At 35.9% G+C, this 23,936-nt stretch overlaps 1 protein-coding gene across 1 annotated transcript in view; it reads right to left on the bottom strand.

Moving 5' to 3' along the window:
- Positions 1–23,936, bottom strand: part of ERC2 (ELKS/RAB6-interacting/CAST family member 2) — a 913,064-nt gene that overhangs the window by 606,033 nt on the left and 283,095 nt on the right. Inside the window, exons 5-6 of the mRNA XM_057705261.1 lie at positions 21,200–21,355; positions 8,478–8,645 (exon numbers count right to left, since the gene is read on the bottom strand). Coding sequence (XP_057561244.1) covers positions 8,478–8,645; positions 21,200–21,355 — 324 coding nt within the window. The remainder of the gene's footprint in view (positions 1–8,477; positions 8,646–21,199; positions 21,356–23,936) is intronic.

Genomic DNA, 23,936 nt, shown 5'->3' with positions numbered 1-23,936 from the left:
GCACTAGGCTAAAGAGTCACACTCAGTAAATGAGGAGCTGGATCTTCTCTTTTCCTTACATTTGACTGGATCTTAATGACAGAACTTACGATCTGTCCAGTTTCAAATTAACAACTGCCAAGTAGTATTTTAGAGGCCAAACATCATTCTGTTATAACAAGGATTTAATAAATCATTTACATTGAAATTTTAAAGATAAAAAATACATGCAAGAAAATAAATTTCACACAGTTCAAGAAAGAAATGCTGGCCACAAAAGCAAACTTCTAGGGTTAAAATGGTCCTCATCTACACAACTTATTACCTCAAGTTGTATTTTCTCTCCCTTTTTTTTTTTTTAATAAAACAAGAAGGGGGAAGTATATGTCTGTATGGAATAAATATCTGTATTTAATTTAAAAGGAATAAAGTTCATATGAAAATGGGTAAAAGATTCTTGCAGAAGCCCTGCAATTTAACTTCACTCTTTACATTTTGGTTTGATATGTAAATATATACATAAAGAAACCCAACCACAGTAAATGTTAGCCTTTTTCCAGAGGAATGGAGGCAAGTGTTAAAAATGTTGGTCCAGTGTCAGGGAGAACATAATCACAATGCACACTGGTTATTTCCAAGTGGTGCCCCCCAAAAGGGAAAAAATGAATGGAAGTACTTAATAAATTCTGTTTTCCATAAGATTCATACAAAAAAAAAAAAAAAAAGAAAGAAAGAATGTAAGCTTGGAGGTCAGTGAGAGTTTTGTTGGATTTCCCTCCTCCTAAATTCTGTCATCTCCTTTTCTAAAGTGGCAAGTCAGCTTCCTACAGACATGACAGAAATATATTCTTTTTTTCCTGCAAACCATTCACCATTAAGAAACACTTACCATGGATGTGTACTCTCTCATAGATGACCAGGTAATTGGATATTGTCACTTTCAGTTGCAACTTAACATGGTATAGATGATGTTTTTTGCAAACAGCAGTAAAACCAAACAAAAGCACTAACGATCTATTTCTTTTCTTTCAAAGAATATAAAGGGCTCTGACTCCATATCTCTATATTCCAAAACAATGGATACAGATTATGAAGGGATTTACTGTAGAAATTAAAATGAACCAGTTATCTTAATTACACGTTTAGCCACACAGGTCAAATAACAATCCCAATGAGTTCACAAAGAAGGGCCAAATTCCTTTGTTTCACTAGAAAAATAAGTTGCTCAAAATAAGTTGACAGTGGGCTAAGGATTGGAAAGTTTTTGATTAAAAAGGGATTTTTGTTGAAACATTTATAATGAGATTTGAGCTGCAGTAACAATATAAAATTGAAAGCAGAATTACATATAAAATGAGTACTGTAAAATATCATTATTTTAGTACAATGGAAAATAAGGTGCTTGTGGTTTTACTCTATAAATTCTGTGTTGTCTGCTCATATGTATTCCTTCTTGGCTGTCCTCTGAACAGCCATTCTGATTTCTGAGTCCTTCTGCACTAGCATTCAGTTGTGGTGGGAGAACCTACACAATCAACATCTCCTAGGCTCTACTTTTTTCCTCCGTTTTATTGACTTTTCAGGACTAATTCTAGTCCACACATCACACTGGTATTCAGTTACACAGCAGACAATGAATTTTCCTAATCCATTTAGTGTGCTGACAGAGCCATGTTCACAATTTATAGAATTTCCTTTTAGACATCTACCTATTTCACAGTTCATTAAGATTCAAGCTGAACACCTGTGTTTATGAAGTCAAAAGCAATTTTATACTAACAAGGTGTTAAATATGGCATTTTCTGAAAGCCTGAACAACACTAACAACAAAAGCACTAGACTCTTGGCCTATGGAATAAAATGTCTGTAGCTACCTGCACCATCCTTAATAGGCCATGGAACTGCAGCCAATAGCCATAACATATTTTAATTCTTCCACCACAAGTCTTTCATGTTCTACCTTAAGAAAGCAAGAGTATAAGGCTGCCTTGCAAAGTTCACCCGGATATCTAAAATCTGCGAAACAGCTAAAAATCTCAGGAAGTAAAACCTGGCCTCTTTAAACAATGTCTTCACTAGCTAGATACCAAGACATTTTCAGCATTCTAGGGACCACAAAGCCAGACCCTAGCTCATTTTTATGTGACCCCAAAGTTTTCACATCATTAATAAAGAGAGAATCAAAACAAAGCCCACAGACATTAGGGGAGGGGAAAGTGTGTAGTTTGGCACTGCCATCACACATACCCTCAAAATGAAAAGGGAAAAAAATAAAATGCATGTAGCAGAGGTGGTGACCCCTATAACGACTGTGGTTCCCAAGATTTTTTTTCTACTGGTAATAAACTATTTTGCAGACCTCCCAATTGTGGCCACCATGATAGTTATAGCTTTGCAGGTTTATGTCTTTTTCTTGCAGTTAAGAGTGTTATCAATAAAAATTTCAAATGATGCCTTTCCTGGTCAAATAAAAACATTTTAAAATGTGAAGCCAACGATGGGATTAAAATGGAAAAATACAAGTGACACCGGGATTTTTTTTTTGGTATATTTTTTCACCAATCCCCTTAATTTATTAATTTTAAAAACATTCCTTGAAAGTCTTAGAAGTGATACAATGCACCCTGATTAGGCACTAGGGTATTTTGACAGTCTTAAAAGTTGGTTCTGTCATACGCTACTAACTTTTTGAAAAAACCACCTCACTTTCAAATGCTATGATTATGAAGGGCATAAAACAAAAGCCTATCTCAAAAAAGGACACTTCAAATATTATCCTTTGAAGGCTGGACTAAAGTGATTAAAAAGGACTTTACTGCTTGCCAGTCAACCATGGCAAGAGGTAAAAAGGAAAACTAAAATTATTGTTTAAAATTAAAGGAGCACTCCTTGTAAATGCCACCTTATGTATTGTGGCAAATATCATTTCCAGTCATTTAAAAACACTCCTTTGTTCAACATGTGTGAGTTCAGAAGGAAGAGTAGTTCCTTAAGTACCTGAATAGTTTGCAAAGCCCTATGTGAATGCATCTAGACCCACAGCCCCTCTAGACCACAAAGCATTTCCCGCTCCTTGTCAGGGTGACCTTTATACCCAAGAGTCCCAGCCTCACCATGAAGTGCAGTGGAGGGCCCATCGCAATAAGAAACAAACCAAGAAACAAGGACTCATAAAACTTGTTCTTTTCTCCATGTAACAACAACATTTTCATTGTCAAAAGCTTGGTTTTATGATTCATCTTGAAAACTGACAGCCCAAGTTTGCTTTCTAGTTGTGTTATCACAGTGAATCATCTATGACTCAGAAGAACAAAAAATGCTGCCACGGGCTCAGAAAACATGTCCTCCTCCACCAGTACCTCACACAACCTCCCTGAAGAAATGATCATCATCACTTCTGTTAAAAATGCACTTAGAGGACCAGGACAGGGAGAGTGGGAGGGAGTCGCGGGAGGGAGGGGATATGGGGATCTATGTATAAATACAGCTGATTCACTTTGGTGTACCTCAAAAGCTCGTACAAGAGTTCAAAGCAATTATATTCCAATAAAGAGCTTAAAAAATGCATTTAATTTTTACATTATACATATACAACATGTGTATCATTACCATTTAAAGATCACCTGAGTCTCTAACACAAAAAGAAAACACAGTAAGATACTGTTGCCCGTTCTTTCATTTTTTTCCTACAAAGGGTACAAGCATGTATGAATATGTATATATCAACATAATCATAAATATCTTTAAAGAAATAAAATTAAATATTATACAATAAATTATTCTTAATACACTAGAATTCTAGTCTTCATGAAAAATGGTACCTTCTCTAAAGTTTAGGCAATATCCTTCATTACTATGGCCACAGTGCTACTGTTATAGCCACAATGTTACTGTAAGAATTTACATCTCAGACTTATTCATTCCTATCCCTCTTCATAGCTAGTACAGGGTTGTACCTAATTAGCATTCTTGAATCCCTAGCAAAGCTCCTTGTTAAGACAGAACTATAAAACCTGCCACAACCTTTGCCATGAAGATTAAATAAGATAATGTACTTCAGCTCCTTGACACAAAGAAAGCCCTTGGTCCACTGGGACTCTTTTGGAAAGTGCTAGACTTCTACTTAAGAGATTAGAACTTGAGAACCCAGGCCCTGTTACTCACTGTTCTTTAACCTTGAGCAAGATACACATCCTTTCTGAACCTCTATTTCCTTGTCTTAAAACTAAAGGGGTCAACAGTACCAAATTCACAAGTTGCAAGTCAAGTTTAAAATAATGTATCGTATGAAAAACGCTTAGCCACAGTTCATGGAAATCAATATAGTAGCCATGTCATGTACCCAAGTAAACATTGGGCAATAAAATTAAATTAATAAGTCCAAGACCAATAGCTTCTGAGATTACAGGTCCCACCTTGTCCAGCACTTTGTGCATCACAGATGCTCAAAAAGATATTATCAAACGATACCTTGCTTGTTTACACAAGTTGAGGAGTCTGTCTAAAATATAGCTGACTGAATCATTTCTAAGTAGGTGCAGTAGCTCCTGAAATAACATGTTAGCCTATAAATACCCTTCCTTTTCTGAAGGAGAGCCAGGTTGCCTGAATGTGGGCTCAAAGAGGATCAGTTTTAATCAAAACATAAAATCTTCACGTTATCAGAGTAATAACCTTAGCAATATTAGCCTTAAATTATAAGAGATATAAATGGACATTTCATACAGCTTGCATACTTTAGTCCTCAAAGGAGCTAAACATTTAGTTCTATTTTTTTTCCTTCCTTTACTTATCTGCCTTTAAACAAGCAAAGATGAAGTCAAGATATTGTGTGGAATTATTACTAACCCGTGATGATGAACTCACTGAGTGTTTATGGTACTGTGATCAGTTCTCTGTCATATATCCATCGTTAGTAATAACAATCACAGCCATGATGATAACACAATTTATAGCTAAAACTCTAACAGAATCAAAGCAGTTTTCATATTGATGCATCAGGCTGGCACAAGACTGCTGTTTTATAGATCGAGACATGGAGGCTCAGAAATTTGTCTTGTTCAAGTCATAGTGATTAAATGGGGAGGCAAAGGCACGTCCACACATCTCCCACTTCTAAATGCTGTGTTTTCCATATCACATTTTACCCCAGATAGTAAAATAATAGCTAGACCTTTCTTCTTTCTAATTTCTGGCTATGTTGGTAATTATTCATTGAAATCCATAAAAGTCAAGGTGCTGAAGTCAATTTATTATTATCTCTACTCACATGAAATTAATGTGTTGGTGGATAAGGGTAAATTGGTATGTGGGAAACATCAAGGGAAGTATCAAAATAAGATACCTGGCCTTAAGGTCCTTTGAAGCTATTCTAAAAAGTAAAATGTTATGTTAAGAGCTATGTGGTGTCTGTCTGTGTGTGTGTGTGTGTGTGTGTGTGTGTGTAATTATTATTCCATTGATTTACTGCACACATGTCAAAGAGCATCTGAGCATCCGTACAAGTTAAAACAAACCTACCCAGGAGCCAAGCCACATAGACACAAACCCAGACAATCTGCCTCCCCCCTCATCCCACCCTTCAACCTGTCACCTCCCAAACACAAATTCTGTGGTGGCAAAAGCCTTCCTTGCAGAGATGAACCACTGAGCTGGTGACATCTGTCATTTTTACCATATTCTAAAAAAGTAGCCAAAGATAGTTGACGGCATAGATTTTTCAGAGAATCCAGTAGGGCTCTTTCCATTCTAGACAGAGTCCTCTTCTGTTTTGGCACGAGTGTTCAGTAATGACTCAGGGATCTAATTGGAAGGAGCTATCACACGTAACCTCTTCCAAGGATGAAACCCAGATCTTTCGCACGAATGTAAACTCAGTTCTTTTGTTGTAGGGAACAATGAAACATATCTCACCTACAGAATACTCATCCACTAACCCCTTTAGGTAGGGAGACTCTTATTTCCGTTTCTTCAAGAAGTAGGAAAATCATTTTAATGTATTTTACCCTGCTGCCAAAGATCCTTTGCCTATGATCCAACAATTAGAACTAATTTCAATCTAAATTGCTTCCTCTAAGAGATGGATATCATTAGATAACTCTCTCCATTTCCATTTACAAAGATTTTAAAATAAGAAAAAAGGCAAAAGAAAATTCCTTGGATATTTCCAGCTGATAAAATTATTAATCTCACACTCCCAACTTCAAAGCAGAAAACCAGAAAATCATCTCACTTTCTCTGCACATGGAGACTACTTTTTTTCTACTTCAAAGCACCATCTCTTTATTGGGTCATTTTAATTATTGAACGTGGGATGGAAGCTATCCACATAACGTCACCACTGTCCTTTTCATGAAATATGTATAGGTCTAATTTGGACTACATTAATTTGAGAGAGGTAAAAAACAGGGGAAAGAAAAAGAAAAGGGAAAGAGGCCATGGAATACAGCACTTATCAGTACAAGGCAGTGAGAGGCAGGTAGTGAGCTTTTCCAAGCTGACTTTTCTCATTCTTTCCTTCTGGAGATAAACTATCAAGATGCCTGACAACCTGTTTGGGCATTACCTCAGCAGATTGCTTGCTTCTCAAATTTCCTTCTACCCAATACACAGCAACACAATTACAGTAACTTTATTAGTAATGCTGGTATTATTGCCAACTTCAGACAACTGTGAGTACAATCTGTTGCAGTGTGAATGACCACTCTGAAGAAAAACTTGTGCTCTAGAATGGAGGTCAGCAAATTTGGCCCTGTTCAGAGAAAGACTATTAGAGAGAGAACAAGCCAGGCATTCCAATTCCCACTCGACCCAAGAAACCACAATGCCATAGGTGGCAAACTTTTTCTGTAAAGGGCCAGAGAATAAATAGTTTCAGCTTTGCAGGCCTTACCATCTCTGTTGCTACTAAATTCAGCCAAAAACAACACACAGATAAAAGGGTATAGCTGTGTTCTAATAAAACTTTATTCACAAAAGCAGGCAGGGAACAGGATTTGTCCCAATAAGCCACAGTTTTCCAGCCCTATTCTAGACAAGTGCTACATACTAGAAATGTTCTGTAGCTGTGCTGTCGCATACACCAGTCTCTAGCTGCATGTGACTATTAAACACATGACATGTGGCTAGGAAGCTACATTTTGAATTTAACTGAATTTTAATTAATCTAAATTTGAATAGCCATATGTCCCTAGTGGCTACAGTATCAGACAGCACAGTTCTAGGTACTTATTCACTGCTGTTTCCTCAAAGGAAATATAAGCCAACCTCCAATTTATGGCATAGTTCACATTTATGCCTTAAAAAATAAAATATCCAAGCTTCTACATTCACAATGGAACTATACACAACTGAAAATGACATTTCTTAAATGTAAAATATCTACATCATTGAGGCCAAAATGACAATTTTGGTTTGAAGCAATCAATTAACTGCCTATAAGTGCACAGACCTACCGAGTCCATGCCAAGACCTACCCAACCTGGAACCTGTTTTCCTTTCTCCTCTAGACATCATCCTGCACCTTAGGGCACAGACCTATTCTATGGCCCCATTCACTCCTACAGAAAATCCAAACCTCCCCACAGACCCAAAAATGTATACATGCAAAGACATGGCTCCAAGAGCATAAGAGAGAACATGCAACTTAGATTGCCTTCTCCTAAAGAAATCGATGTAGCACATTGCCTCAACACAAAAATCAGGGAGATTCACTGCATTCTTTGCTGTTGGCCCCATATAATAATTTACTTTCTGGCAACTGTTTTATTAACATAATAACTAGCTTGTGTTTTGCATTTCTTAGCAGCCACAAAAATATAATCTAATGAAAAGAAGAAAATAGGATAGCAACATGTATTTGTTTTTTTTTTTCTAAGTATGAATAAGAAATAAACCCCATTTCATTTAAGAAACTAACACAATATCAACTTTCTTCAATGGGTAAAAAAATATTGAAAATTGAGGATACTATTTATGAAGTAAGATATCCAAGGGTGCCAGCAAGGGGGGGGGTGGGGTGGGGGGAAGATACACAGTAAAGTAAGGTAGATAACATTCTGTCACTTTTATGATTTTTTGATAAAAATGAAACCACTTCAGATCCAATCATTTATCTGTGGTTCCCAAATCCAAAAAAAAACTCTGAAAGATGAAAAAAAAAAAATCCAAGTATGAAGTAAACTCATTTGGTGGCACAACCTAACACGAACCAACAGGAGGCTCCTTATATATAGTCTTTATTTATTCTACTTTGGGGTAAGAAAAACTTTTTCTGCACAAATATCCATATGTTTGCTTATGGGATGTTGCTGCAACTGGGAGTGTTACACAACACATGCAATGGATCTTACCTTTCCAAAATCCCCAAGATATCTGATATCCAAAATGTATCTGGCCCCAAGAATTTGGATAAGGGATCTTCTAAAGAAAGCTGTTCAGCTGGGCTATTTTCTATCAACTCAATGTCTGCTGCCCAGAATCCTGAAACAGTGCCTTACCTCAGTCTGAAGGATGGCAGCCCTCTGTTCTTTGGCAGTAAGCGACTCTTTAAGCACTTCAATGTGTTGCTTGCAATCTGAATTCTGATTGCTAAGGGTTTCAAGCTTTGTTTGTAAGGCAAGAAGTTCTGACTCCTTCTTTGAAAGCTCCTGCTTCAGCTGATCAATCTGTGAAACAATGAAATTATAAAAAAATTAGAAGCTGCAGCTCCTATTCTTTACATTTGAGAACGACTGAATTCTCTTAATGTTCGAGAGCCAGTGATCATTAATTCAACAAGGCAGACCATGAGTTTGCTGAAAACTATGGCCTTGGGAACCACTCGGTCTTAGGGGCCTGGAAAGGCTCTTTAAAGTTGACCGAGAGTATAAAACAGGAAAGGTAAGGTCAGCAGGCTGCTTTCCACCTTCCACACCATTGAGAAGCAAGGTTCACAGTGAAATGAAGGTTTCCTAGCCAAACCTACAACTCATCCAAGAAACCGCAAAGTCTATTGACCATGGTCCTCAGAAGTGTCAACAGGGAGCTGACAAAGGTAATTATCCAAGAGAGAACCTGGACCTTCTCTGCTACTCCACAATGGAAATGATCACTCAAGTGCATCATTTGACAGAAGAGAATCCTCACCCCCAAAAAAGTAAGCATTGAGGGATCTTTTTTCTTACATTAAATACCAAAAAGACACAAAAGAATATTAAAAAAAAACCACATAAAATAGAAAAATTACACAAGAAACATCCATCATTCAATTCACCAGAAGTATTATTAGAATTACCATATCCCAGCCCATTTCTATCTCCTTCTCTCCCACTTTGGAAATAATTATCACACTAAATTTTGTGTTTGTCATTTTCTTGCTTGTCTTTTAGGCTTACTGTATTTTTTTGCACCTGTAAATAATACGGCATTTAGTTTTGCATGGTTTTTAACTTTATTTGCACTGTGCATTTTTTTTTAGCACTTTTCTTTCTGCTACTCAATCTTATGCCCTGGAGATTAAATCATGCTATTGCATGTGCAATTTGTTCATTTTCATTGAATTACAGTATTCCACTGTAAGGCTTCATCAAAATGTATTTGTCTAGAGACACAGATGTAGAGAACAAACATATGGACACCAAGTGGGGAAAGCGGGGAGGGTTGGGGGGGAATGAATTGGGAGATTGGGGTTGCCATATATACATTACTAATAAGAAAAAAAATACCAAATTGTACACTCTAAATATATGCAGTTTATTGTATGTTAACTGTATCTCAATAAAAGTTCTTAAAAAAATGTATTTGTCTATTCTGCTGTTGATAGATGTGGGTTTGTTTCCAGGGTTTTTTGCTATTACAAAAAGTGCTATTCTGAACATTCTTATACATATTACCTGGTATACACAGTAAAAATAATCTAGGAGTTAAATTGCTGGACCACACAGTATGCGCATCTTCAACTTCACTACATGACACCAAAGTGCTTTCTAAGGCAGTTATATTAATTTTCATGGTCACAAGCAGTGTGTAAATGTGCCAATCACTCCACATCTTTGCCAATATCATGTCACTGGCCTTCTACATTTTTGTCAGTCTAATAGTTGTCGTAGATGATCTCCAAAAATGACTGCCACCAATTTCTTCCTACTGGTACACACATGCCACTCCTCACAACTAGAGGAGGAGGCTATTCACTCTCCTCTTGAAACTGGGCTGGACTCTGACTTGCTTCAACCAGCTAAATGCAGCACAAGTGCCAGTATGCCTGTTCTAGCCCTAGCCTGTAGGATGACTGGCAGCTTCAGCTTCCTTCCACTAGAAGCCTAACACCAAGACAGAAGTCCAACCACCCTGTGACCACCAGGCTGTGAAGAAGCCCATACCAGCCACACAGTCAAGTCATGCAGAAAGACAGAGAGGCCTGGTGGAAATTGTGGCTCCTCTGTCTAGTTCCTGCCTCAAAGTGAAGAATTTCAGTGTTTCATCATTAAGCTTGATGTTTGCTTTAGCTTTTTATAGGCACTCAAGTTTTAGAAAGTTCCCATTTATTACAACTTTGTCAAGAGTTGGTTTTTTTAAATCATTAAGGAATGTTTAATATTATCAAACATTTTTTCTGCATCTGATTTATCACATTTTCACCTTTAATGTTATTATAATAAATTATATTAATGGATTTTAAAAATATTAATCTCTCCTTCATTACTATGCACAATTTCACTTCACCATGATGCATTGTAGTTCTTATATGTTACTGGATTCACCTTGCTAATATTTTGTCCGAATCTTTTCCATGGGTAAAACTGATTTGTAATTTTCCTATCTTGTGCTATCCTTGCCAGATTTTAGTATCAATTTAGCCCTCCAAATAAAGTAGGATGTGTTCCTCTTTTAATGTGTTCTGAAATGGTTTAGGTAAAATTGCAACTTTTTCCCCATTAATGTTCATTAGAAATCACCAGAAAAACCATCCAAAGCTGGTATTTCCTTTTCCCAAAAACCATTACTTACTTCATCCATCTTTAATGATTTTTGGAATACTTATGTTCCTAATTATGTGAATCAATTTTGATAAGTTGTTTTCTTTAAAAAATTTTCATTTGATCTAAATTTTCGCCTTTATTGGCAGGAAGTTTTCATAAAACCCATTTATCTTTTGATATCTATGGCATCTATGATTATCTTTTTTTTCTTTCCTAATATTCTTTATTTTTTACTCTCTTTTTCTTGATAAAACTCAGCAGAAGCATGTCCCATTAAATAATCTCTTCAAAGAGCCAATCTTGTTTCTGTTGATAATCCAACATTTTTATTTTCTATTTCATTAATTTCTGCTCTCATTTTTAAATTTTCTTCTATCAACTGGATTTATCCTAGTTTCTTTACCTTAGTTGGAATCTTATCTCACTATTTTCATACTTTTCTCTTTCCATGTATAAGCCTTAGGACCATAAAATTTCCCCTCAGTATCATTTTGGCTCACTCTCCTTAGTTTGATATGTAGTACTGACATTATTGTTCACAAATATTTTCCAATCTCCATTATTATTCCTTGACCCATGAATAATTTAGAAGTCTGTTTCTTAATCTCCAAAAAAATAGATGTTTCCTAGTTATCTCTGTGCTTTTTATTTCTTCCTTGCTTTGTGAATAAAGAACATGGTCTGTTCTATACTAATCATTTGAAATTTGGTATATCTTGCTTTATGCACAGTATGTGGCCAGTAATCATAAACGTACTCTGTATACTATGTGCTTGAAAAAAACATGGGTCCAACAATTGTTTGGGGTAATATTCTGTATATCTGAATGATATTTGATTATACTTCCAATTGGGTAATTTAAGTCTTCTATATTTTGCTCTTTTAATCTGATTCATCTGTTGATAACTTGAGAGTGGGTTAAAACCCCCCACTCTAATGTTGAAATAATCAATTTTTCCTTGTAGCTCTGCCAATTTTCCAGCTCTCAAATGGTTTCTTTGCCTCAAAGTCTACCAGAGCTTTCTTATATCTATTTGGTTAGTGCATTTTTTTTTTCATTTTCACTCTAACTTTATATTGTAGAAGTTTCTTGTAAATAGCATATACCTAGATTCTTTTATCCTGTCTTACAAAATTAGTGGAGCATTCATTATCATTGTGGATACATGTGATTTTATTTCAACCATCTTGTGTTTTCTATATATGCTACCATTTGTTTCTTTTCTTTTCTTTCTACCTTGTTTTGAATGACTTTTTTTCTCATTGTATGTTTTTGCCTCTTTTTTTTAATTTTATTTATTTGTTTATTTATTTATTTTTGGCTGTGTTGGGTCTTTGTTGCTGCACACGGTGCTTTCTCTAGCTGCAGTGAGCGGGGGCTACTCTTCCCTGCGGTGCTCAAGCTTCTCAGTGCGGTGCTACTCTGGTTGCGGAGCACGGGCTCTAGATGCGTGGACTTCAGTAGCTGTTGCTCGCAGGCTCTAGACGGCAGGCTCATTAGTTATGGCGCATGGGCTTAGTGGATTTTTAACCACTGCACTACCAGGGAAGTCCCGCCTCTACTTTTTTAAAGGTTATACTCCTATATTTATTTTATGCGTGTATTTTATTTATTTGTTAAGTTACTACCCTAGAAATCATAACAGGCTTACATTTATCTAAGTCAATCTATATGTTTATCTTCTTTCCGAATAACGTAAGGACCTTGAGATATTTTAAGTCCAGTCACCATCCTCCTGACATTCACATTATTGTCATCATATATTTTAGCTTTTTCCTGTTTTTTCTCTCATCATTATTTTTTACAGTCCATGTTTGTTTAGATTTACTTCCACATTTGTCACTATCTTTGTTCGTTTTTCATTCTTGCAACTCAAATATTCCTTTAGGAATCTCCTTTTGCCTGAAATGCATCAGTTGCAATTTCCTTTGGTGGCAAACTCAGTTTTGGTCTAACAATATCTCAACTTTATTCTCTTTTATGAATGTTGTTGCTGACGATTAACAATAATTTTCTAGGTTAAGAGATATTTTCTCTCAGCACACAGAGCATATTATTCCACCTTCTGCCTAACAGAAGTTATTAGGAAGTCAAGTTCTCACTCCAAATTCATTCCTTTAAAGGTAATGGGACTTTTTTCCACTAGCTGCCTTTTTTAAACAGCTTTACTGATTTATAATCATATGCCATATAATTCACCTGCTTAAAGATACAATACTTAGTAGCCATTCACCTATCTCCTTTGGACAAATGTTCTGCTTTTTAAGGCATTTTCTTTGCCATAAGATTTTATGGCTTTATTTTGATGCAAATGGATAGATTTCATTTTATTTATCGTATTTGGGGTATTTTGAGATTCCTGAATTTGTGGACTGATACCTGTCATCAGTTTTGGAAAATTCTCAGCTTTCCTCTCTTCAGATATGGCTTCTGAATAGTGACTGTCCCTACTGTATCTCTCTTTCCCTCGAGAATTCGGATTAGACTTGTGCTAGATCTTCTTCTTATATCTTCTATGTATCTTATCTTTCATGTATTCCATCTTTTTATCTTTTATTAAATTTCTTCTTCCCTGTTTTCTAGTTTATTAAATTTCTCTTCTGCTATGACCACTCTACAGTTAAACTTATTTATCAACTTTTACATTTCCATTTTTATGTTTTCCCATTGCTAGACATTTTATTTGGTTTTTTTTGAATTTGGTTGGTATTTTTATAGTCTCCTGCCCTTTGTTCATACTTTCAACCCCTTCTTTTATTTAACATATTAAACATACTTATTTCATAGTGTCTGTCTTAAAATTTCAGTTTCTGAAGTCCTTGCCTTCTGGTTCTGCTGTTTATTCTCTCTACTGGCTTTCACCTATGGTAGCTTGCTTTCTTGCAGGTTTTGTAATTTTTTTAAATTTTTACTCATATGTTTTGGAACTTTAGAGAAAAACACTGAGATCTAAGTTGAACATGTGATCCTTCAGAGTATCTGTCTCTGCCAATACCTGGGGCACTACCAACCAAGGGCCCCTTTAAACTACATTCTATACTTTAAGGTTTTGGATCACCTCACACTGCACATCCGCATAGGAGCCAGCTGTGGTTATGGATTCTCAAAGCTAGTTTTTTCACCTTTCTCTTGACTTGAAGTTTTAAAATAGATAAATAAATAATTTTCCCTGGAGCCCCTTAGTCTAGGTGAGAGGAGAATAGAGTGGGGAGTTTATTTTTACCTCACCCCTGAACTAAGAGTGTAGCTATCTGGGATCCCAGCTTTATGTGGTAGTGGGATTCCTATTCAACTCCTCATCTTGAGTAAGCTCAGGCTTCTGTTACTTTCTTTCAGTGTCTCTGTGACTGTGAAAACTAAAGTTGAAGTTCACCTGTCTAGTAAATGCCAACAAGAAGACAGAACCTTAGCACTGACATATATATACTACCAAATGTAAAATAGAAAGCTAGTGGGAAGCTGCTGCAAAACACAGGAAGATCAACTCAATGATGGGTGATGACTTAGAGGGCTGGGATAGGGAGGGTGGGAAGGAGTCGCGGGAGGGAGGGGATATAGGGATATATGTATAAATACAGCTGATTTACTTTGTTGTACAGCAAAAACTGGCAAACAGTGTAAAGCAATTATATTCCAATAAAGAGCTTTAAAAAAAGGAGGAGGAAGAGGAGGAGAAAAGGAGGAGGAGAAGGAGGAGGAGAAGGAGAAGGAGGAGGAGGAGGAGAAGGAGGAGGAGAAGAAGAAGGAGGAGGAGAAGAAGAAGGAGGAGGAGAAGAAGAAGGAGGAGGAGGAGGAGGAGAAGAAGGAGGAGGAGAAGAAGACGAAGAAGAAGAAGAAGAAAGAAGAAGAAGAAGGGAGAACCAGTGCTCTACTTATCACTCCGGCCTCCTGCTTTGGCTTAATTTTGCCCCTTCAGATTCTTTCTAACTTGAAAGTTCCTAAGTACATTTTACATTGTATGTTTTTAAACTATATTTGATCCAGTACTTTTGTTTTCAGCAACTAAAGCTAGCTAAATAAGAACCAGGAGACTAACAATAACTACTGAGCATGAATAGAGTGGGATGCTTAAAAAGAAGTGAGACCCCCATCTTCAGAAGTTTTAAGGATGAAGTATTTACTAGAAAGGTTGATATGGAATTCCATTTGCAGGGAGAAGTCAGGCTAGATCGGGGGACAAATTGGTTTCATCTTGCTTGCCAAATCTAAAGGTTTGGTAGTGGCTGGCCAGAAGGCAGTCTTGAGAAGGATTCTGAGTATGCTGAAAGCTTCACTGAAAAAGAATTGTGATAGATTATCAACATGCGTTGGGTATGTGTGACCAGGTGGCAGCACTGCTCAGGTCTGTGCAATCCATGAAATGCATTGTTTCTTTATAATTTAACAAATCATGAGTCTATGATTTTTAGCTAAAACAAAATAAGTTCTCTCCTCTACTCCTCTCTTTCTTGCTCTCACACAACAAGAACAGAATATAAATACAATGAGGGAAAATCAGGATTAGGATTACAGACAATTATGAAGTAAATTAGATCTGTTGTGATCAGCAGAATCAGCACTCTTCTCAGGGGTATGGCCCCAAATCACATGCAGTTGTAGTTGACAGCACAGTATATAGTTGATTCCACATATGAAACTGATTCATCCGAAAATAAAGCTAAAAAAACTTTCAACTCTACATGCCTAAACAAAGATGATGTTTATAGTAATAAAAAAAAAAAGCTGATTTGTGCTAACTTCTACAAATATCAGAGTAGAAATCTCATGTGGGAGTGGGGTATTAAGAGAGGAATTTGAATGAAATTAACATCAATGGAACGGTATTGAATAGGAAGGAAGACATGGCAGGTTCTATATACACCTACTTTATTCAATAAAAATTGATAATCATAAAATTATCTCAGTCTATAAATATTAAATAGGCAGTTGCTTTAAATAGCTTTCAGACTATCACTGCCATGAGGTAAATTTTAAGTAAATATTTTATGCAGACAAGAACAGAAAAAGGCTTTTCTAAGGGGAATACAGTTACAGGGTAGAAAAATCATATTCTTCCATAAAAATATGTCTTTGGCTTCTTTTATAGCCATAAACTCAATAAAAATGGAAAGTGATGCAATCGAACACACATGAGAACCGAGGCTGGGGAAGGTCTGTCTCCGTGATGGCAAGAAGAAAAGCCAATGGGAATTACATCACATGCTTTATATGAAGTCCATGTGGACATCAGGCACACTTCATCTTGTCTGAAAGTTCTTCCACCACTTATGTCTGTGACACAACTAACACCCTGAAAAAACTACTCTGCCAAGGAAAACAGCTTCTTTTGCACTGCAGATATGGTCCTCATGTCTAGAAAGTGATATGCTTATTATCATGCAGTTTGGGTTATGAGGTTTGTAACCCATCAGAGGTTAATAAGAAAATGTGTTACAAATTCAGAATAAAGGGGGAGATCTAAGACAGCAAAGGGGCATGTTTGGCAAACTATGAAAATAGAGGGAGTGGCTAGTATACAAGTACTGGGATAAGCAGACGAAAAATGTGTGAGACTAGGAACAAGCCTCGTATAGAACAGAGGATGCCATCATTCTTTCCTTACTAGGAAAACAATTATTTATATGGTATATTCCATTCTTAAAGCCTTAACAGCATTCCTGAAGGTAACTCATGCTTTCCAAGGTCTCTGAGATTCTGTTCTCACAGTCTAATTCCTCTAAGCTTTGGAAGTAGGGGTTAGAAATTGGAGTTTCAAACAGGGGAGAGTTGCACACCTAGGAACATTTCCCAGAGACTCAGTTCTCAGGGACGATGTGCATGTGCCAAAAGGTTTGAGAGATGCATGGATTTCCACCTAGCTGACTATGTCTGGCATCTCTGCCTTTGCACAAGCTGAGATTCTAAACTCTGCTTTTACATTTTTACTATTCACCTTCCACTATTCCAAAAAATGTTATGTCATGGTTATTCTATGATGTTGCATTTATAAAAGCAATTTAGGTCTTCACTGCTACTTAATTTAATCACAAAGCTTTCAAGAGGCCACCAGTCCCAGCCATCTGCTCAGCATCAAAATGGAGGCACATGAATATTTCACACAGCTACTTAAAATACTTCCTTTCCCTCCAACCTACATTCTTTATTCATTTTAATAATTAATGCAAGCAGCACTCCCTTTTCATACCATAACATTGTTTCTATGTCAAATTTTCACCGAAATATTTAAAATTATCTATTTCAACATATTTCTATTTCGGAAAGTGAGTTTGTACATAAGAAGTATTATTAGCTGCCTTTATTATCTATTTGGAGCAAACAGTTGCATATTGAGATTGAGACTGATTGAGATTATGCCCTGTTAATGAAGAGGAATCAAATGCTGAAGTCAATTTCATCACCAGTGGGTCATAAAAATAATTTTCAGCTAAAATTTCAAAAATATAACCAAATGAGAATATAGCTAGATATTACAGGAGATTTTTTTCATGATTAGGTTGAGTTTTTAAATCTTTTTTTAATTAAAATAATAGTAAGCTTCCAAGTAATCATGATAGAAGACATTTAGACCTCTATTAAAGAAATATTCAGATTAAAGAGAACCTCCAGGCCTGGCACCTTTGTAAACAGTGATCATCCAAAAGGTGCCTCTCCAAAGGACCTGGTGAAAGAAAAGTTCTCTGGGGTACTCTGAAAAGCTTTCTACATATTCACTACAAGCAGCAAGAAGAAGTAACAATATTTAGCTACAATTTCAGGTTTGGTTTCCAAAGAGTTCCACTCCCCTCCTTGTGCAGCATTTCCTAAGAATTTCTGTAATGTTCTTCTACTATGACTCTTTGAGTCTCTATACACTATTAAAACAAGAGTTTCTTAAGTCACTTGTCCCTGCCTCACACTTAGCATTTTCTGCTAGTTGGGATCCAAAGTCACCTTACGATTTCCATTTGTACCACTGCTTCAGCAAACTCAATGAGTTTAACAATTACATTTCCATTTCCCAAGCACATTTCAGAGCCTCTAGATTTTTGCAATTTAAATCTAATATTTCTTTTCTTTTTATGGAAAAGCTTGTCTTTTCATATTGACTTGAGTTCTTCCTACTTCCTTATCTGTGTGAAGTTGGGGGTCGAATGGTATTTTCACTTATCCTTCTAGGTTTGCTCAGACATTGATTTGAGTTTGCATTTTTCACCAGTCCTGTCATTGTAGTTTTACCAATCTGATTACTTGGACAAAAAAAACACTAACTCTAAACTTACACAACATGCATTGCTCCAGCCAGAAATGAGTTTTGAGTACTTTTCTTACTGTCCCAACTAAGCGGTCAGTATTGGGAAGTGGGAAATACTTCGAACAAGCACTACTTTTAGTGCCCCTTTGGGGACCACAAGGCTCAAAATCCAACATTGAAAGCTTTATCCATATAACTCTGCATAAACAAAAGAATTCAAGAGACTCCAACTATGACACTAAACAGTTTTCTTGTCAATGTGTGTAACCAACTTTTCAAAAATTAACTCCACAGATATCTGTAATGATGTTGACAAGCAACAAATTCATATAAACTTTGTAGAAAAGTTATCCAAATAGGCTGCAATGGACCATGAACTATGCTAGCAATCCAGTTCTAGAGGTTATCAATCCATGCCTCTAAAATTTAACAAGTTCCATGATAAATTATTCACCCAACTGGAATCAGTTCACACAGCCTAAGGGATCTCACAAAGTACAAAACACAAGCACTCAGGACTAAATGCTTAGCAATAATTATGTCTTAATAGACCTGCTCAACCATACCCAGGCTTAAATAAGAAATCACACTACCCTCTCAAAAGTAGGAAAAGTAAGAAAAATACGCAATTGAAGTAATGATATGAGGTATAAGCAATAAATGTTATAGTTCAATCCAATAAAAACATTCTTTCAATGGAGAAAATATTAAAAACTCTTACCAGTACTTTTTAGGTAATTTTTATCAGTCTATAAGGGATATCTGCATGATATCATAAGAAATCATTTTTACATATATTTCTTAGAGATCCATTTTTCCCTGTTAGTCAAGTTAAATATAACATTTATTATTACTATTACTATAATCATTATATTTCATTATACTTCTTCAATAATAATGGATATAGTTATTAGCTACTTTTTTGAGCCAGGTGCTTTAACTACATTATTTCATTTAACATTTTAAGTCACTCTCTAAGATTTGTAGTGTTGCCCTACTTTATAGAAGAGCAAAGAGTGGCTGAGTGACTTAAGGCCATGCAACTATCAAGGGCAGGCTAGAGATTTGCCAGAGTCTGCTTTGGTCTTGAGTGTGCTTTGGTCTTCAGCCTGCCCTCTTTTCACCTAACTCCATTTCTCTCCTCAAACATCCTTCTGACCTAACCACTTTGGGAACCCTTAAAAGTAATCATTAAAAGTTAAAACTAGCTCAAGGATCGATGGTGTCTTAGAAGACTGCGGGCTAATAAAGGTCATGACTTGCTCGCTGAAGATCATATACATGTTTTATTCACCTGGACACAATCTATGGTGAGGGACAGAGCTTACAAATTTCATGGCATTTTCAGTTGTAGAAGTGGCTTTAATTATCTCCCACTGCTGAATGACAGGACAGGGTGGGGAGGAAAAGTTTCAGCCAAAACAATAATTTCCCCCAAACTTCATGTGTTCACTCATATCTGTGCATCTGGTCTTCATTCCTAGAGTGATCTGGTCATTGTCTGCAGGCCACCCTACTACTGTGCTTGCTGCACGTCAGCTCAACTCTTTAAGAGGGAGGGACTGCAAAAAAGAAACCAGCAGGGAGGACTGAGCAGGGAAACCCATTCTGTATTTTGCAGCCATCCCTGAAAGTAAGGGGTTATATTCAAATACACTGGTCATTCTCATTCTCATATCACCACTCCTTGATCAAAATTTTTAGTCACAATCTCAACATCAACTTACAGGCTGAAGTTGGCAGAAGGAAGCATAGTTTTTGTTTTTGTTTTTGTTTTTTTCCTAGAGAAACACACAAACACACACACATATACACGTGGTGAAGTGGATGCTAGATATTATTTCCCCTCTATAGTTTTGCAAATTCTCTGCAGTGACTATGCATGTATTTCACAACTGATAAAAATCATAACCATCATTTAAGCATTTTTCCTCTCAACTCCTACTGCTTTCTCACAGAAGTTTGCATTACTCTTAACTCTGCTGCACTGTATAAGGCAACAAACAGTAGTAAAACCTAGAACAGGAACAGGGGTATTTAACAGCAAGTGGTAGGAAAAAAAAAAAAAAGAAAAAAAATTTAAATTGGTGTGACTGTTATTTTCAGAAAGAAAATACCTTAAGTAGAGGAATAAATAAAAGCATCTCAAGGTCTCAAAAGGCCTGTTGGGCTATTCATAAATTTACTTATTATGCATATATGAAAACAACAGATTTTCAGGCGATTGGTCTATTTGCAACCCAAGGTTTCATTTTGAAAACTATAAGCCAAATTCTTTAAAACTGGCAATATCGATATAAAATAATGGAACTGATTACTATAATAACATTTCATAAATATTCCACAGCAACAGATAACAATAATAATAATAACACTTTCAACAACACTGAATGCTTTCTAGAGAGCACTCAAAGGACTAGGTGCTTTAAATGCACAATCTCCTGGAATGTCAAAGCAACCCAACAATGAAGGTATTTTTCTTTTTCTTATCCATGCTTCATGAATGAAGAAACTGAGGCTTACAGAGGTTGAATAATTTCAGCATTAGAACTCAAAATCATTTGTCTTAAATACCACATTAAAACCAAAATGTCTTCACACCATTGAAATCAGTTAAACTGGCTTCCAAGATCAACACCTTTTAAGACAATCACCTTCCAGGGATGGGCCAACAATTTGGCAATGACAGAAATTTTTAAAAATAGTGAACTTATGAAAACTTGGAAAATGTGGAAGAGAAAGGACTATTAAAAATAAATGTTAATTTCCAAGTCAGGGGGACACCAAAGGAACTCATTAGAAAATCCTGAACCCCTTAGTAAGTAGATATTCTACCAAAAGGTTTCCCTGATTTCTTTCTGGAATCTATGCTTCTGAACTAAAATTCTTCTTCATTCTTCTTTACTGTCCATATATTTCATATATTACATAAAGCAGATTATGTGGGTATTTGGGGGAAGTATGTATTTTAAACCATAACTTTCCAGTCACACTAAGAGTATAAAAGTTTATAACTTTGGACCTTACCTTGGTTTTCATGAACTTGGAGTGACTTTTGTAAACCTCAATTTGTTTTATCTCTTCTTCGCGGTCCTCAGTGTTCAGCACACCATTGGCTTTTAACATCTGGATCTCATCCTCAAGATCCCTTATGTTTCGCTCCAATGAAGCGATTTTTGTGTCCTGTTGTTAACAAAAAAGAAAGAAAAAAGAAAAAGAAAGAGAAGGAAAACTGTTTTTTCAATATTACCAAAACAGAATTTCAGAAAGCAATTTCAGTAGTAATACATTAACTATGGTGTAGATGTAGCCTTGAATTCAAAATACTTTATTTTTTTCACTTCTGAAGATCACTTGTGAGATTATTTTTTAAGTTCCCAATAAAGAGCATATGTCAATACAATACAGAGAGTTATCAAGATATGTTTGTCTCATAACTGGGAATCAAATTACCAAAGCAATAGAGAAAAAAGTGACCTAAAGTGTTAAAAAACAGAAATGCCATTTAAATATACAAATTTGTAATTCCAGATATAGTTTACCAGTGCATATTTTTGGGTCTATTTGTAAACACAAAAATGGTTTATTCATGTGTGTATTCCGCAGTTTTATAAGGCATGCTTGGAATTTGACTGTGAAAGAGAAGGAAATTAAAATCTACTAATGGGGAAAAGCATTCTCATCTAAAATACAGACATAAGTGAAATTAAGTAACTGAATCATGACTTAGTATGACTGATACACTAAATATTGAAAATTTATAGCAACTGGAAATAATTTATCACATCATGATTTATTTGGCAAGCAATCAGCAACCTGTGTGACAGAAAACATTACTACCTTGAAGGACATTTCTAACCTGCTGATTTACAGAGTTAAAAAACTAGAAATATTACGCTCAAATGTGGGATTAATTGAGGAAAAATCATAGAGAATTCTTTTTAAAAAGGAAAGGATAGACTCTACATACAAGATAGAGCATGATAAGAAATGATGCATTAGAAAGCAGAGAAGAGAGAGCTCTCATAGAGGAAAAAGCATTTCCTCAGCCTCAGGTATTAGATTCAAATCAGTGCTTGGAATGAAACACGTTGAAAGTTTGACTTCAAGTTTTCTCACTGTCACCATCTACCTGCCATTTTATTGTGTAGGTTAAAGGAGCCTATATTACATTTGTAAGTGAAAATTAATGAAAAACGAGCCACCAACTCATTTTTTATTTACCAATTCATATTTTAGAATCTAAAAGACTATAGAGTTCCAAAAGTAAAGACAATGAATGGGCTATTCAATTTGCAACTTAACTCATAGAAAAAACTTTGACAATTACGTCTGTCCTAATTTTGTGGCTATTTTCTATTTTACTTTCCTACATCATATGCCCAATGGCATGTTTAAGGCGGCTATGTGGTAATCATTATTATTAGCATTAATATCACCATCATTGTTAAAAGGAGAAAAATGAGGAGCAGCAACAGCTGCTTACTGAGCTCCACTGTGTGCCCATATCTGGGTGCTCTAAGTGCTGAAGACATTTTTATTAATTCTCAGAAAAATCCCAAAAAGATGAAAAAAAAATGATTCTGAAATTTGCAACATTATTATGGAATGTTACATTCTGTAGTATTTTATTTTCCTTTAAAAATAATATTTATTGTATTTCTTCATTTATAAAAGTAATATACTTTAAATTCACAGAAAATAGAGAAAATCCCCTCTATTTCTATCATCCAGCAATAACTATCATGTTTTTATGTATAGCCTGCCAGTCTTTTCCTATTTTAGATGCTTATCTGGAAATCCTGTATGCTGCCAATTTGAGTGAGGGGAATGTTATGGACTGAATGTCTGCGTGCCTCCAAAATTTATGTTGAAGCCCTAACCCCTAATGTGATTATATTTGGAAATGAGGCCTTTGGGAGGTAATCAGGATTAGATTGGGGTCATGAGGATGGAGCTCTCGTGATGGGGTTAGCACCCCCATCATAAGAGACACCAGAGAACTTGTTTTCTCTCCCTGTCATGTGAGAACCCAGCAAGAAGGTGGCATCTACAAGCCAGGAAGAGAGCTCTCACAGGAATTCAACCGTGCTGCCACCCTGATTTCAGACTTCCAGCCTCCAGAACTGTGAGAAAATAAATTTTTGTTTTTTAAGCCACCCAGTTTGTGGTATTTTGTTATAGCAGGCCAAGCTGATGAATGTAGGGAGTCTTCCTTCGTGACGTATTTGAGTTCTAACCTATAATTCTGTAGATAAAAAGAGCAGAAATAACGAAAAGCCTTTGAAAAAAGAACTTCTAAAGGTACATAAGCACCTTCATAAGTAAATGAGTCATTTTAAATCAACATTTTTTCTGATTATCAAATTCAGACATGCTCATTTTAGAAAACTTGAAAAGCCACATAGATCATTATGATGTCCACCCCAATCCCGTCACCCAAATATACCCACTGTTAATTTTATTTACTGCCATGAAAGCCTTATGACTATATTATTTCTTTAAAACATACAAAACAATAGATCTCTATTAAAACTAATCAGTATGATGTAATTTCCTCTCTATTGAGATACAATCTTTCAGCATTTACAAATATCTAAGGACAATCTTTACAAAGTTTAACTATAAGTGTGAAAGGAAGGGCCAACATTCCTGTTTTCTGGCATAAAATCTCCTGAGATTTCAGATTCAAGTCTAAAGTGACCATATTTACATGTATATACATATGTACACACATACATGTGTGTGTATTGCAATACACTTT

The sequence above is a fragment of the Hippopotamus amphibius genome, chromosome 13 (genome assembly GCF_030028045.1).
Source record: "Hippopotamus amphibius kiboko isolate mHipAmp2 chromosome 13, mHipAmp2.hap2, whole genome shotgun sequence".
Classification (NCBI taxonomy): domain Eukaryota; kingdom Metazoa; phylum Chordata; class Mammalia; order Artiodactyla; family Hippopotamidae; genus Hippopotamus; species Hippopotamus amphibius.
Note: the sequence above shows the minus strand (reverse complement) of the source record. Positions and strands in the feature narration are given on the sequence as shown.